At 45.7% G+C, this 12,935-nt stretch overlaps 2 protein-coding genes across 2 annotated transcripts; both read left to right on the forward strand.

The window, feature by feature from the left end:
- Positions 1-130: 130 nt before the first annotated feature.
- Positions 131-3,449, forward strand: LOC121590401 (endochitinase-like). The gene is made up of 3 exons (XM_041910056.1): positions 131-765; positions 845-2,655; positions 2,735-3,449. Exons 2-3 carry the CDS (start codon positions 1,967-1,969, stop codon positions 3,288-3,290), a joined length of 1,245 nt encoding a protein of 414 aa, XP_041765990.1. The 5' UTR covers positions 131-765; positions 845-1,966; the 3' UTR covers positions 3,291-3,449.
- Positions 317-1,415, forward strand: LOC121590694 (endochitinase-like). Its single transcript, XM_041910577.1, has 2 exons — positions 317-761; positions 871-1,415. Exons 1-2 carry the CDS (start codon positions 317-319, stop codon positions 1,413-1,415), a joined length of 990 nt encoding a protein of 329 aa, XP_041766511.1.
- Positions 3,450-12,935: the final 9,486 nt, after the last annotated feature.

The following is a 12,935-nucleotide window of genomic DNA, read 5'->3' on the forward strand; positions in this document are numbered from 1 at the left end:
GTACTATCTACAAATTAGTCTAGCTAGGATGACCTCTAAACTTTCGCTGTACTTTATAATCTGACCATATGCCACCCATCCTGAATGGTAACACACGATTAGCTGAAGCTAGCAATCGCCATTCAGTTGCTTTTGAGACGTTCGAAAGTACAGTTGTAGGCTAGGCCGTTGTGCCTTGTATAGAACGATGTGTAGGGTTTTTACCGGGTTTATCCTTGCTGTGCTAGCAGCTTCCAACGCCTTCGTTGAGGCCGAACGTGTAGTGTGCTCATTCACGAGTGCAGCGGTGTACAGAAGGGGCGAGTATGCGTTCCAAATGACAGACATACCAGTGTCACTGTGCACCCACGTCGTCTACGATCGTTTGGCAATTGATTTGTATTCTAAAGTCACTCCGTACTTTACTCTCACCAATCCCGACGCCGATGAGCCGTTGGATGAATTTGAAAAGTTTTCCGCACTAAAGCGAACCAACCCGCAGTTGAAGTTGATCATTTGTCTGCGCAGTATATTTATTGCTCAAGTCGCGTCGGAACCAGACCAAAGAAGAGCTCTTATAGAAAGCCTCATCCAGTTCATGTCAACGTATAATTTGGATGGTGTTGAACTGTTTTGGGCTGATGAAAGGTTCAAATCTGAGGAATCGCTCTACCAGTTGCTAGAGGAGGTTAAGAGCGGCTTCCGGGCAGCCGGCCATCCGACGTGGGAAGTGACCATACTCATTGATATCGACCATCGCGGTCTCGATCATGCACGGTTGTGTAGGTGAGTGACATGGTTTTTAATTGAGACAGTGTAAATCTGTGAAAAGTGAAGCTGCTGTCTGACCGTTTGATTGTTTTAGGCAACCTGACTTCGTACATGTTGTAGGTGCGGGCGAGCGTAATCCAAAATATCACAACAAAAATACGAAACCATCCGCCAACACATTGATCAATATAGATGGCAAGACAAATTTTACTCTGGATGGTGCCCTGCAGTACTGGATCGATAAAGGCTGTCCTGCTCAAAAGATCGTACTTGGGGTGGCGTTTATAGCACAAGTCTTCAAATTGGAGAAACCGATTTTTAGACCAAACTTTTATGTTAAAGACTTAAGAACATTCTGCACCCTAACGGAGGATAGACCGTTTTGCTCTTACATAGAGCTGTGTCGGTCGTTTAATGAAGGCGATTGGACGATGGGCTGGGACGATACGGCAGGGCTGGCACCGCACGCGTTCAGTTCCAGTTGGTGGATAGCTTACGAGAATGAGGCTTCAGTTGGCCGGAAGGGCGAGATCGCGCGAGAGAAAGGTTTGGCCGGGGTGTATGCTGTCACGCTGGACATGGACGACTATCGGGGCAAGTGTGGGACCGTATACCCGTTGATGAATTCATTGAGCGGTTCATTTAGCAAGAAGGCAAAGAATTAAAAAAACTGTATGTATCATTGGAAGTGATAGAAAATCATGTTCAGCCAATGATACGTAAACGGTTCATTAAACGATTCGATAAATGCAAATGCAGCAAGAAACTTTGAAATGAATACTTTGCTTCTTGTTGTTTATTTAGTACCATATCTGATTTATGAATAATATGGCCTCAACTTCACTTTTCAAAGTCCCTTACTGACGGAAAATTTAAATAATTCCTCCAGTTTTAGTACAACAATTTTAAATTTTGCTACAAGATTGGCTCTAGTATTATCAAAAGAAAAAATGTAGGGTAGTTCGTCATTGTTACTCATTGATTTTTTGCTATAAAATGTCGACAAAAAATATAAATTTTCTTTTTTTTTTCATAATACATAAATACATAGAGTACATAAATATCAAAGATATACATGAAACAACACATAATTCGAGTCATGTGAATACACTTTAATTTTCATCAAAACAAAGTGACCGGTACTATCTACAAATTAATCTAGCTACGATGACCTCTAAACTTTCTCCGTACTTCATAATCTAAACATTTGCCACCCATGCTGAATGATAACACATCGGTACGATTAGCCGAAGCTGGCAGTTGCCATTCAGTTGCTTTTGAGACGTTCGAAAGTACAGTTGTAACAGGTCCTGGTCCATCTAGAACCATGTGTAAGGTTTTTGCCGGGGTAGTGCTTGTTGTGCTAGCAGCTTCCAACGCCTTCGTTGATGCCGAACGTGTTGTGTGCAGTTTCTCAAGTTCAGCAGCAGAAAGAACGGGCGAATATGCGTTCGAAATTACGGACATACCAGTTTCACTCTGCACTCACATCGTCTACGATAGTCTAAAATTGGCAATCGACGTCGATTCGAACGACACTCCGAACATCCTGCTCGCCAATCCCGACGTGGCGGTGGGTGGTTGGCGAAAGTTCGCCGCACTAAAAAGCATCAAACCAGAGTTGAAGCTGTTAATCGGCATTCGCAATCCATTAATTGCTCAAGCCGCTTCGGAATCAGACCAACGAAAAGCACTGATAGAATTACTGATCGAGTATATGTCAGAGTATAAACTGGATGGAGTTGATCTGTTTTGGGGTGGATATGGAATACAATCTGAGCAGTCACTCTACCTGCTGGTAGAGGAGCTCAAGAGCAGCTTCCGGGCAGCTGGCCATCCGACGTGGGAAGTGGCCATACTCGTAGCAATCGATCACGAGGGAATCGATCATGCACGGTTGGGTAGGTGAGTGACATAGTTTTTAGTTAAGATAGCATACGGCTGTGTCTAGTGGAGCGTCTGTCTAGAATTTCGATCTTTTCAGGCTACTTGACTTCGTTAATATTATAGGCGCGGGCGAGCGTAAACCAAAATATGGCAACAATAGCACGATGCCGTCCGCCAACGCGTTGTTCGATGTAGATGACCAGACAAATATGACCTTGAATGGTGCGTTGCAGTACTGGATCGATAAAGGCTGCCCTGCGGACAAGATTCTGCTCGTGGTGTTCTTCATTGCGGAAGTCTTCCAATTGAAGAAACCGAACACCGTTCAAACGCAAATGACATACTGCACTGTTCCGGAGGACGGACCGTTTTGCGCTTACATCGAGATGTGTCAAAAGTTTAATGAAAGCGATTGGACGATGGGCTGGGACGATACGGAAGGACTGGCACCGCACGCATTCCAGACCGATTATTGGGCAGCTTACGAGAATGAGGCTTCGGTAGGCCGGAAGGGTGAGATCGCGCGAGAGAAAGGTTTGGCCGGGGTGTATGCTGTCGCGCTAGATTTGGACGATTATCGGGGCAAGTGTGGGCCCGCGTACCCGTTGTTGAAATCGTTGAGCGGCTCATACAGACAGAAGGCAAACAATTAATTAAAATGAAATAAAAAAAAGTTCATGTGTTTGGTAATGGTGCAATGCGAGAGCAGATGTCGATATGATTCGTTAAAAGTTTCAGTAAATGCAAAGGAATCGTCCTTAATTTAAGCAATATTATTCATACATTAAAAAGAATGCATGAACACATAACTGCAATTTCCACTCCTCTAATTAGATACTTGACGGACTCTTTAGATATTTTTTTGTTACGTACAATAATCAATAATGATTTATACTCTGTCATCGTCGCTTAAAGAGCACCATTTACAGCAACACAAAAAAAAATCTCCTGCACTGAGCCATGATTAGGATGGCCCACCAACTGGACAAAGAGCAGCATAAGTTAGAACGACAACATCAACAAAAAAAAAACAGTTTCCCTTCCCAAATGGTGGCAATACTTATCGCAACGAAACACATAAACAAACACTCCTTACCTCGTCTCGTTGGCTCGCCCCGCATTTTCACCCTTGAAAAACATACGCTGATGAATCGTCCGTGACGGCGGAGCGCTGCAAGGACGGGTCCAACTGCCGAAATCGCTACCGTCTTTCTTCACCACTACCAACACCACCACCAGTACGTGCGGATATGAATGAACTAAGCACAAACAATGAATGAGCCCCAGACCATAAGAGGGGAAGGTCGACATGCTGTCGCGAATGTTGAACGGCGCGTTACGCTACGCGCCAAACTTTTTGGCAAATTGCCATAAAGAATGTGCGACTTTGAGCGGATGCGAGCGGGTTTCGGTTTCGGTGGGGAAGGTTCGGTGTACACTGCGAGCTACTGCGAGACCATGGATGGGGTCATCGCCATACGAGATTCACATCTTTCTTGGACGCACGCTGCTGCTGCTGCTGGTGCTGCTGCTGCTTCCACTGATGTTTAGGAAAGATGAGTGAGTTCTCCCTCTGTGCGCGACCGCTGTTTGGTGTGCTGTTCGCGTTGTGAAGTTTCTGGGTCACAGTATTTGGGACCGGACTCTGGTTTGGCGGTTTGTGTTTGATAAAAAGAAAGTCTTTGAGTTAGTACGGACGAGCGTGTGGCGAGAAGCAATGCAAAAGAAGCTTCCGCATCTTGCTGCCGCAGTTCACTTATCGTTCGAATATGGAAAATGTAGCTCCATAAATAACAACGGCGGCATACATGCTCGCCTAAATGCAATCGATTCTGCCAGATAACACGACTGACTTACATTCACACACAGATACACACACACTTAGAAACATACACACACTAAAATTAGAAGCCAAAAGAGCATCTTTTTGGCGTTTCTTTGCGTGTAGCATCGTTTCTTCAACGCTTGGCGAAGGCGGGAGCAAGTTTTGCCTTGCTGCTGACACAGATAAATATATTCATTTGTTAACACACTGTTTAGCATAAGGCAGGGCAGCGGACGGCCGAGTCTGGCGACTGTAATGAGGTTCATTTGTGAGTATTTCGTCGTGGTTGTCTATCTTACTTTTTTTTCTCGCTGCCTGATTTTGATGGAATAGAAGCAGCAGTGTGATGATAACCGAGAAGTATGATGCTTGGAGAAACTGCTGATACAATAAGAAAAATTCATCATTTATGTTGCTCTAATTGGAACAGAGATTTTGGAGGTTGATGATGAGAAAAACAAAAAGCTTAGACTGTTTCAAAGGGATTGGCACAATGAGCAGTAGCAGTTTTGCTTCTGTGAACGCCTTTTGCATGTTTAGGATGGAACGCAAAACTCACTGGATGGGCAAAGCGTTCCTTGAAATACATAAACCTCTTTGGAGTTGTATTTCTGTCGATGGCGGGTGTGACACCGTGGACAAGAGCCTGCTACACAAGCCTCCACCCACAGCGAGAATCCATTCCATTGGCTTCCGAGAAACCCACAAACAGTGCATTTGTTTGTACATATCTATATTTGATCAGTTCGCTTGATGGTGCTCCTCGGGCGGTGACACAGAAAGTGCAGTTGTAACATCTTCATGGGACGGTGTGCAAAGTAGGTAGCAACATTCAAATAGAATGCAAACAAGGTAACCGCTTCGCTGCATGGTACATTTGGCTTGGGACAATTTCCCAGCGCTACAAAACACTACCGAACACAAGCGGTTATCAATTTCCTCGCCCTGCTAGAGTGTCACTAGGGATTGGATAAAGGGAATGCTACGGATAGGGAATGGTAAAAGCGATCGCCCACGTACACAGTGTACCTCGATATTGTTACCACTTTTTCCTAGCACCAAAGACAATGGTATCATATGCTATCAATGTTATACCTTAGAGAGTTTATTTCTTTCTTCTGGAAGGGAACTTATAGTTGTAGTATTGAATAGTTGTTTATTTATTAAGATTTGTATTACTTCAGCGAATCTGAGTTATGACTCCTTTAGAATCGCATAGAGAATATGATATCCCAAATAGATAGCCAATAAGCTTATACTAGATTTCAATCTAGGTGCAAAACCGGCACATACTGTTTTCCCATAATGCTGTATAACAGATAACCGTCATCAAGATTACCATCATGGTGCCGTTTAGAGGCTTTCGGTATCCTGTTGTTGCTCCTGTACATCGAAAGGCACAAGCCGGACAGGATATATGACAAGGGTCGTACATACATAGACGCACAAAATACATCGCAATCCCACACAATACGGTGTCGGCTTCCAACCGTCCCCAACCGTGCTGTTTACGTGCTTCCCTTTACGATTTAATGTACCCAAACCCCGCACCCCCCCCCCCCCCCCCCCCCAAACATGCAAGTGCAGAGCGAAGCAGAGACGGGAAACGACAAAGACGATGACATTGTTTTGCTTCTCACGTATGCCGAACTGCGGAATGCAGTGCTTCTCAAATGCATAGAATCCTACACTCCACCACTAGATCTAGAACATTGCTTTGCAACAAACCGCCGAAGCCTTACCATGCTTCTCCTCCCTTAACTCGCTTCGTGTTCGCAATCTTAAGCAGCAACGGCCACATCCTGCTTAGCTCCTTCTTTCCCGCACTAATCCTTCTGTTCTCATTCCACGAACGCTCCACTGCATTAGTGTGTTGCTCCAATCTGCTCCAACGGCACGTATCATTGTATGAACCGCGGGCGCGACTGCACGCTCACGCTATTTTTGCAAACATCCTTGCTGCGGCTCGTTTAAACGTTCTCGTCCATTAGTGCACCACGGTCGGGCCTGTGGATGCAGGGGTTAAAAAGGAAACAGTCATCTTTAGTGCATCAATTCTCTGCTTCCCTCGCACCCACGCTAATCTACTTGCCGATGCCTTTTTCACTTTGCCCACTCACAGCGGAGCGGCTACGTCATCGGAATCAAAGCTACGTCATCAAAGTTATACCCTCTAACTCTCTCTCTCTCTCTCTCTGTCTGTCTCTCTCTCTCTCTCTGTCTCTCTCTCTAACTATCATACACACACCCTTTCTTTCTCTCTTTGTGTGTACTTCTAATAGAGTAAAATGCTTCCGGTTTCTATTAAAACCTTAAACACAAAGAGGCAAGCAAGCAAACAGCTACAGCTGCAGTATCTTCTTAAGAACTGTCCCCTGCCAGGGATGGTACGCTGGTGGTCGTGGTCACGAGCACATTGATAACTCCATGACAGAGTAATTAAAACTCGACCCCGTCATCGTCAGCCCTGGCGGCAATGGGGCGGCCGCGACCGCGAAAGGCAGCTGATGTGAAGATTTCTCTTCCTTTTCTCAAACACCAGAACACACGAGGGGCACCACGTGCCATACGAGAGTGGGTGAAGGAGAATGTCATTATAATGTTTTGATGGAAAAATCACACTGTGAGATTTTTTTTCCGCTCCTTTTTTTTGTCATGCACACGTTTCCGTGCTGATGCCAAACTGAAGGGGTTATAATTAAAAGGCATGTGCTTGCTGTTTGGGTGAAAGCAGGGGGTTACTTACAGCGATCATTGTATATGTGTCGCGTGTGGTTACGGGAGTGTTTGTTACCGGTATGATATTTTTAATGCGGTTTTTGCTGGTGTGGTGGGAGCTTTTATTCACACAGGAAATGGATACTTGTGGTTGCTGTACAGGTAATTTGATATAAGCTCTTGTGGCAATTATTCCATCCTACGATTAGCTCAATTAATGCTGCTGACATTGGAGTACGATCAAAGTATAATGAAACTAAGCGAAGAAATATTTCATTACAAAACCCAGTGCAGCGATACTTGGTGTAGTGTACAATGTTGTGTCACTGCTTAACATAAAATGAAAATCTCAATTAAAAGCACTTTTAAAATTGCATTGATGAGCTTTCGTTTTTATATGAAAAAAAGGAAATGGATGGCAAGAGCGACATTCTACCCACGTGCGCTTGTTGTGCATAAAGAACTCATTTTTTGCTCTCTCTCTCTCTCCCTCCCCCGGAGGAATAAATTCTCTTGAGAAATATGGGTAAAGTAACGCGACGTTCCACACTCCTTCCCTGTTAGTTCCATTCCCGTTCGCTCGGAAGCCGGGACGAGACACGTGCTACACCCGAAATAAAGCCTTTTCCCACACTGTCTCCAATTTACAATCCGTCACCATCGCAGCGTCTTCCATTGGCGCTTTATCTTTTCCCACGCTCCCCATGCACGATGGCACACACATCCACGCGCTCGGGCATAAGGTTAAGATTAGCTTCCAAATAATGACGCTCATTAGTCACCACTAAGTAGGCTGCATGGTCGTGCTGGTAAGAAGGAAAGTGTGGAGAGAGAGAGAGAATGGGAAAATAAATCCTTCCCACAGCAACGCAACGCCCACTTGTGACGTCACAGAGAGAGAGAGAGAGAGGACGAAAGTACGTGCCGGGAAAGTGTATGGTGAGGGGGGAGAGGCAGTGATGTTTGTGACCTTACTTGCCGTGACGTCCGCTGTCATCAAGGTCGCGAGAGACCGGGAAACATGAAAATCAACAATGTGAAAAGCACATTGTGTGAAGGGAATCTTTAAAAAGCATTATTTTTCGCCCTGCCTTGTTTATGTTTTCACTTTTGCTTCACTTCCCGGTTTCTGGAGTTTTATTTTTTGTCGACATCTTTCATGGAAGATTGTCATGAGTAGTTAATTCAATATTTGTCTGCCAACATAGTGAAGGCAAAAAAAACGGAACGATGCGCTCGGAATTGAACCATTCCTGCGTCCTGTTGGGCAAGCTGATAAATGTATTCCAGACGTGTCCTAGCAGGCGCACACTAAAGCGCCATTCCATTGCCACCCAGGACGCCGGTGGCAACGTACCCACTCTTCACCTTCGTTTGTTTGCGGAGCTATTTTCCCGTCCATTCTTGAAAAGCGGCCAGAGCTTTCGGTCCGTCAACTCCGTCAAGGACGAGGTTTGGAGCGTCGTTCATCCTCCATCGAGCTCAGCCGGCCAATCCAGCTTTCGGAAAGCAATTTCGAAGCTTTTTTTTTTGCTCCCGACGTTTGGAGTGCATCGGGCCCGGGAAAGGCGGCCTGAAGCTTGTCCAACTTTTGACAAGTGTTCGGACAGATACGCACGGCGGATGGAAAGTTGATTGAGGTTAGGTGTAATATGATTTTGTCATGTCGCTTCTTTTTTTTTTTGTGTGTGCTCAAGTGTAGTGGTAGTAGGCGGCAAACGACTACAGGATGATGACGAGGGACCAAAAGCTGATGTGTTTGTTTATTTCTTTGCCGAGGTTTTTTGGTATGTTTTTTCTCTCGAGTACCTCGTTTTCACCTTTTCAATGTCAATGTCAATTTTTACATTGTATTTGCTACAGTTTGCTAAATTTAGAAAAGTTCACTGTGGTCCTATTTTTTATGGTATGTAATGTGTTTTGAACGTTTGTTATATTGCTCTTCTACTGAATTGTAGTGATTGTTCTTAGCCATGTTTAAATTATATGTTTAATTTTTATTTTTTCTGTTATGTAAATTATAATGTTGTTTTTTCTTATTATTTTCTTTATTTTAAACCCATGCAAAACCTCTTTCTTTTCACCTGCCTTAGATTCAACTTCGTATTTATGTGACATTATAACTTTGTTCTGTTTTACACATGGAAACATGTAACAAGATAAGCAACAGACAATGCACAACGTTAAAAAATGAACGATTGATGTTTTCATAAATAATAAAACCAAACCCATCAGTGCCGTACATGATGATTCCGAAGCTTCCCCAAAAATAAAAGAAAACGACTTGAGTGCCTCGCAGCCCAGCAATGCTGTGCTTCATCTTTGCTTTTCGCGCATTGGATAATTTTTCAAACTTCCACACACCGAACAAAGAAGGATTGACACACCACTTAGTACCGACACATCCGTGTGAAAGGTTATCAACTTTCCCCCAACGGCCAGCTCATTCCCCCCCCCCCCCCCCCCCCCCCCATCGTAGCTACTCATGCGAACGATAATCTCCGAACGGCGCAGAACCGACGGTCCGATTTTTGCGCCACCAAAGACGGGAGTAGAACGCGATAAAAGTAAAAGTGATATCAATTCCTATACTTCTAGACTGATTCCCTTTTTTTCATTTTCCGGGAAAACGGAGACGTTACGATTACGATCCCAGCGCCTGGAAGCTAACGGCAGGAGAGAGCTGAGCAAAAGTTACATGCTTTAGGTTCGGGAGTGTGGAAAGAGGCAAAACATTGTCCTTCACTTCGGTACCCCGTGCAATGAATCATGGAAAAAGTTCTAGTTAGCCACTCCGTTGTTCCACGCAGACACCACCCACACACGCTTTCACACTTCCTGGCGTGAAAAATGAGATATTCCGGTAGCGCAGGAAGCAGCCGCGGCGGCGGGAAGTAAGGGTCTGTGCACGTCCAGCAGCGAGGCAAGGAATGCCGAGCGAAGCATTAAGCTTTGCCACAATTTATGACCATATTTCACGAATCCTTTCCCTTTTTCTTACGCGCTCCCCCCCCACCCCACCCCCCCACTCCAAGAGGGATGGGTTGGGAATTGTAGTAAAAGTAAAAGTTTCAGTATCGCACGTAAGCAATTCGACGGCGACAACAACGTGCGCACTAAAAATGGGGTGACGGTGGTCCGCGTGTGCGCGCCAAGCATATAAATCAATTCCGGCCGATCGAGCGCACCGGAAGCGAAAGATTCCGTTTCCTACTGCGTCGTCGTCGTCGTCGTGGATGCGCCACGGGGGGAGGCTGAAATATGGCTGCATCATCGGCTTTGATGGGGTCAGCTGAACGGCAAAATTGGGACAGATTTGTCGGTCATCATTGCTGCGGGCGATCGATTTCCAATCGACTCGGACCCGGCGCAGAACGCATCGAACCGCACTGGCCTCAGAGCGGGTTCTAACCGGTTGATTAAAGTTTTTTCGCCGGCGTTATTGAAAGCGTGACCCGAAAAAATGAGCTTTCCGGTGAGACACGTGCGTCGGGCGGTATAATGTAAGCCGCCCAAGACAGGTTTGCTGGCATTCCAACGTACCGCCACGGTGGCCCACTTTAAGCGCCGGAATGTGCAGCGCAGCTGGTTAGAGCGTCGCCGAACTCGCTGAAGGGGGTTTTGTTGTTAGGCGTTGTGTCTTCATATATCTATTAAAAGAAAAGAAAAAAAACGTTCCACCCTAACTGCCGTTCCATCTTAATGGGCATTTAAACGTCCGCGTTGAACACCCCGAACACCAACTCCATTAGCTCCTACGAATGGAAAAACAAAACGCTGGCTCAGCACATAATTGCCCCGCTGCTCGTGCAGGGATTGACGGCAGCGCTTTATGCATCCCCAGATGATGTGTTTATTGTAAAGTGGGGTGTTTGAAGCTGCATTCAAGCTGGAAAGGTACATCGGAAAAGTTTGCACAATGCCAAGTGTATGCGGGAAGGGTGTCCAAATGAAGTGAGAATGACCTCTCGGAAGAGTTCATCAGTGCGAAGAGAATCGTAGCAAAAGCATCAAAAAGATATTAAAACACGCTCAAACTGCAATAAAACAAACACACGAGGGTGTAGCGTTGCGGGTGCGTTCAACTTTCCCTGAAACATTGAACTTTCCAATGTAAGTGTTCCCTTCAATTGCGCACTACCGTGGAGCTTGCAAACTTGCTCTATCATTGTTGAGTAAAACTATTCACAAAATTTAACTTACCATTTGTGTTCTCCAAATTCTTCTTGACTGATGCCTTGATGCCGCTCGCTTTAAACTACTGCCATTTGTAAGGGAGACGGAATTTTATTATCTAGACAAGCGTCGAAAAAACGGAAACAGATATCGTCCGTTAGAACGAAGGGAAACGTAATTTTCACGACCTGCTCCCAGCCCGGCTCTACACTCAAATGACTTCCCATCAATCGTCCTACTGCTCCCGTCGGGGGAGTGGGAAGAGCGTGGCAAGGTTTATGATGGAAGTGTTACCGGGCGAAAGTTGAACTTTTCACTCCATAAAGCTTTCCTTCGTGGGTGAGTCAGCTAGGCCACGCCAGTCAGGGCTTGAGTTATGGACTTCTTTTCCTGCTCAGCGTAGCCGTATCCTTTGAAGTTTGACCGGAAGCAAAAGCAGTCTTTCCCAGGCAGGAGATAATGCATACACACACATACAAAGACATATACGCCGGGTAAACAAACTAGGTCAGCCGGATGGTTTGTTATCAATCATATGTTACGCCTTCGCCACCAAAGTGTATTTGGGCGTTTGAGGGAAGGAGTACGGGAAGGTACAAAGGCAACGGACACGATCGAGAGACAGGTTTCAGACGTTTTGGGCAGGCTGTCCGTCAACCGGCCCACGCATTGGTACACACAAACACGATAAACTCAGTAAACCTCAAAGTTGAACCGATCAGCGTACGGCTGGATGCTTAGCGCCCACAGCCCAACGGTGTCCAAACGGATCCATATCAACCAACGGTGGCGGTAACACCTTGCCAAGCCGGGCCAATGGCTGAAGAGATATCACCATCGTCAACACCGACACGTGCCTCGGGAATGGTTTCGTGCGCTTGATTGATTCTTTTTCGCTCGAAAATCCAACCGGGCAATGGCATCGAGGGAGTCGTAGGTAAATGATTTAACCAACCCACAACCTATCACAACGGCCATAAAAAGCACTTACACGATGCGTTGGAGCTGATATTTTGGAACTTGGCACTGTGTCTACACAGTGATTACAGGTGATTTTGCTTGCTGGAAGAAGCCTTGCCTGTTGATGGTGATGTAAAACCGGGCCAACAACAGGTGCGCATTACACGCCCCAAATGCTAGAAGTCTTTAGCCGTACATTGGAAAAGCGTTTGCGGTCAGTGAGCGGGTTGATTGATTTGGGGCGCGATCTGGCCTCTCTCCAGCTTGGCTGTGTAAATTTAAATGTGGCTATGATGCAATGGTAAAATCTTACGCACTCGGCTTTTGGGATTGATTTGGAAGAACCTTTACAATAACTCCGTACATGAGAAGATCCGAACAACGAATGGGTTGGGTGGGAGGAAAACCGCAAATAACAAATAACACGGCCGGCCCTTACATAGATACAGCTTCACCGTCGAAGCAAAGCGTTGACATTTCGTTTGAAGTTGCGTGCGTAGATTACGGGGCTGTGGGTGCAGATGCTGCGGTCTCAAAAAGTCGATGAAGCGATTTATTTTCGTCTTACCTCTCTCGGCTTTCTGTCCCGCACACCCCGTAACGTGTCGACCGGAGTGCG

The sequence above is a fragment of the Anopheles merus genome, chromosome 2R, assembly GCF_017562075.2.
Source record: "Anopheles merus strain MAF chromosome 2R, AmerM5.1, whole genome shotgun sequence".
Lineage (NCBI taxonomy): Eukaryota > Metazoa > Arthropoda > Insecta > Diptera > Culicidae > Anopheles > Anopheles merus.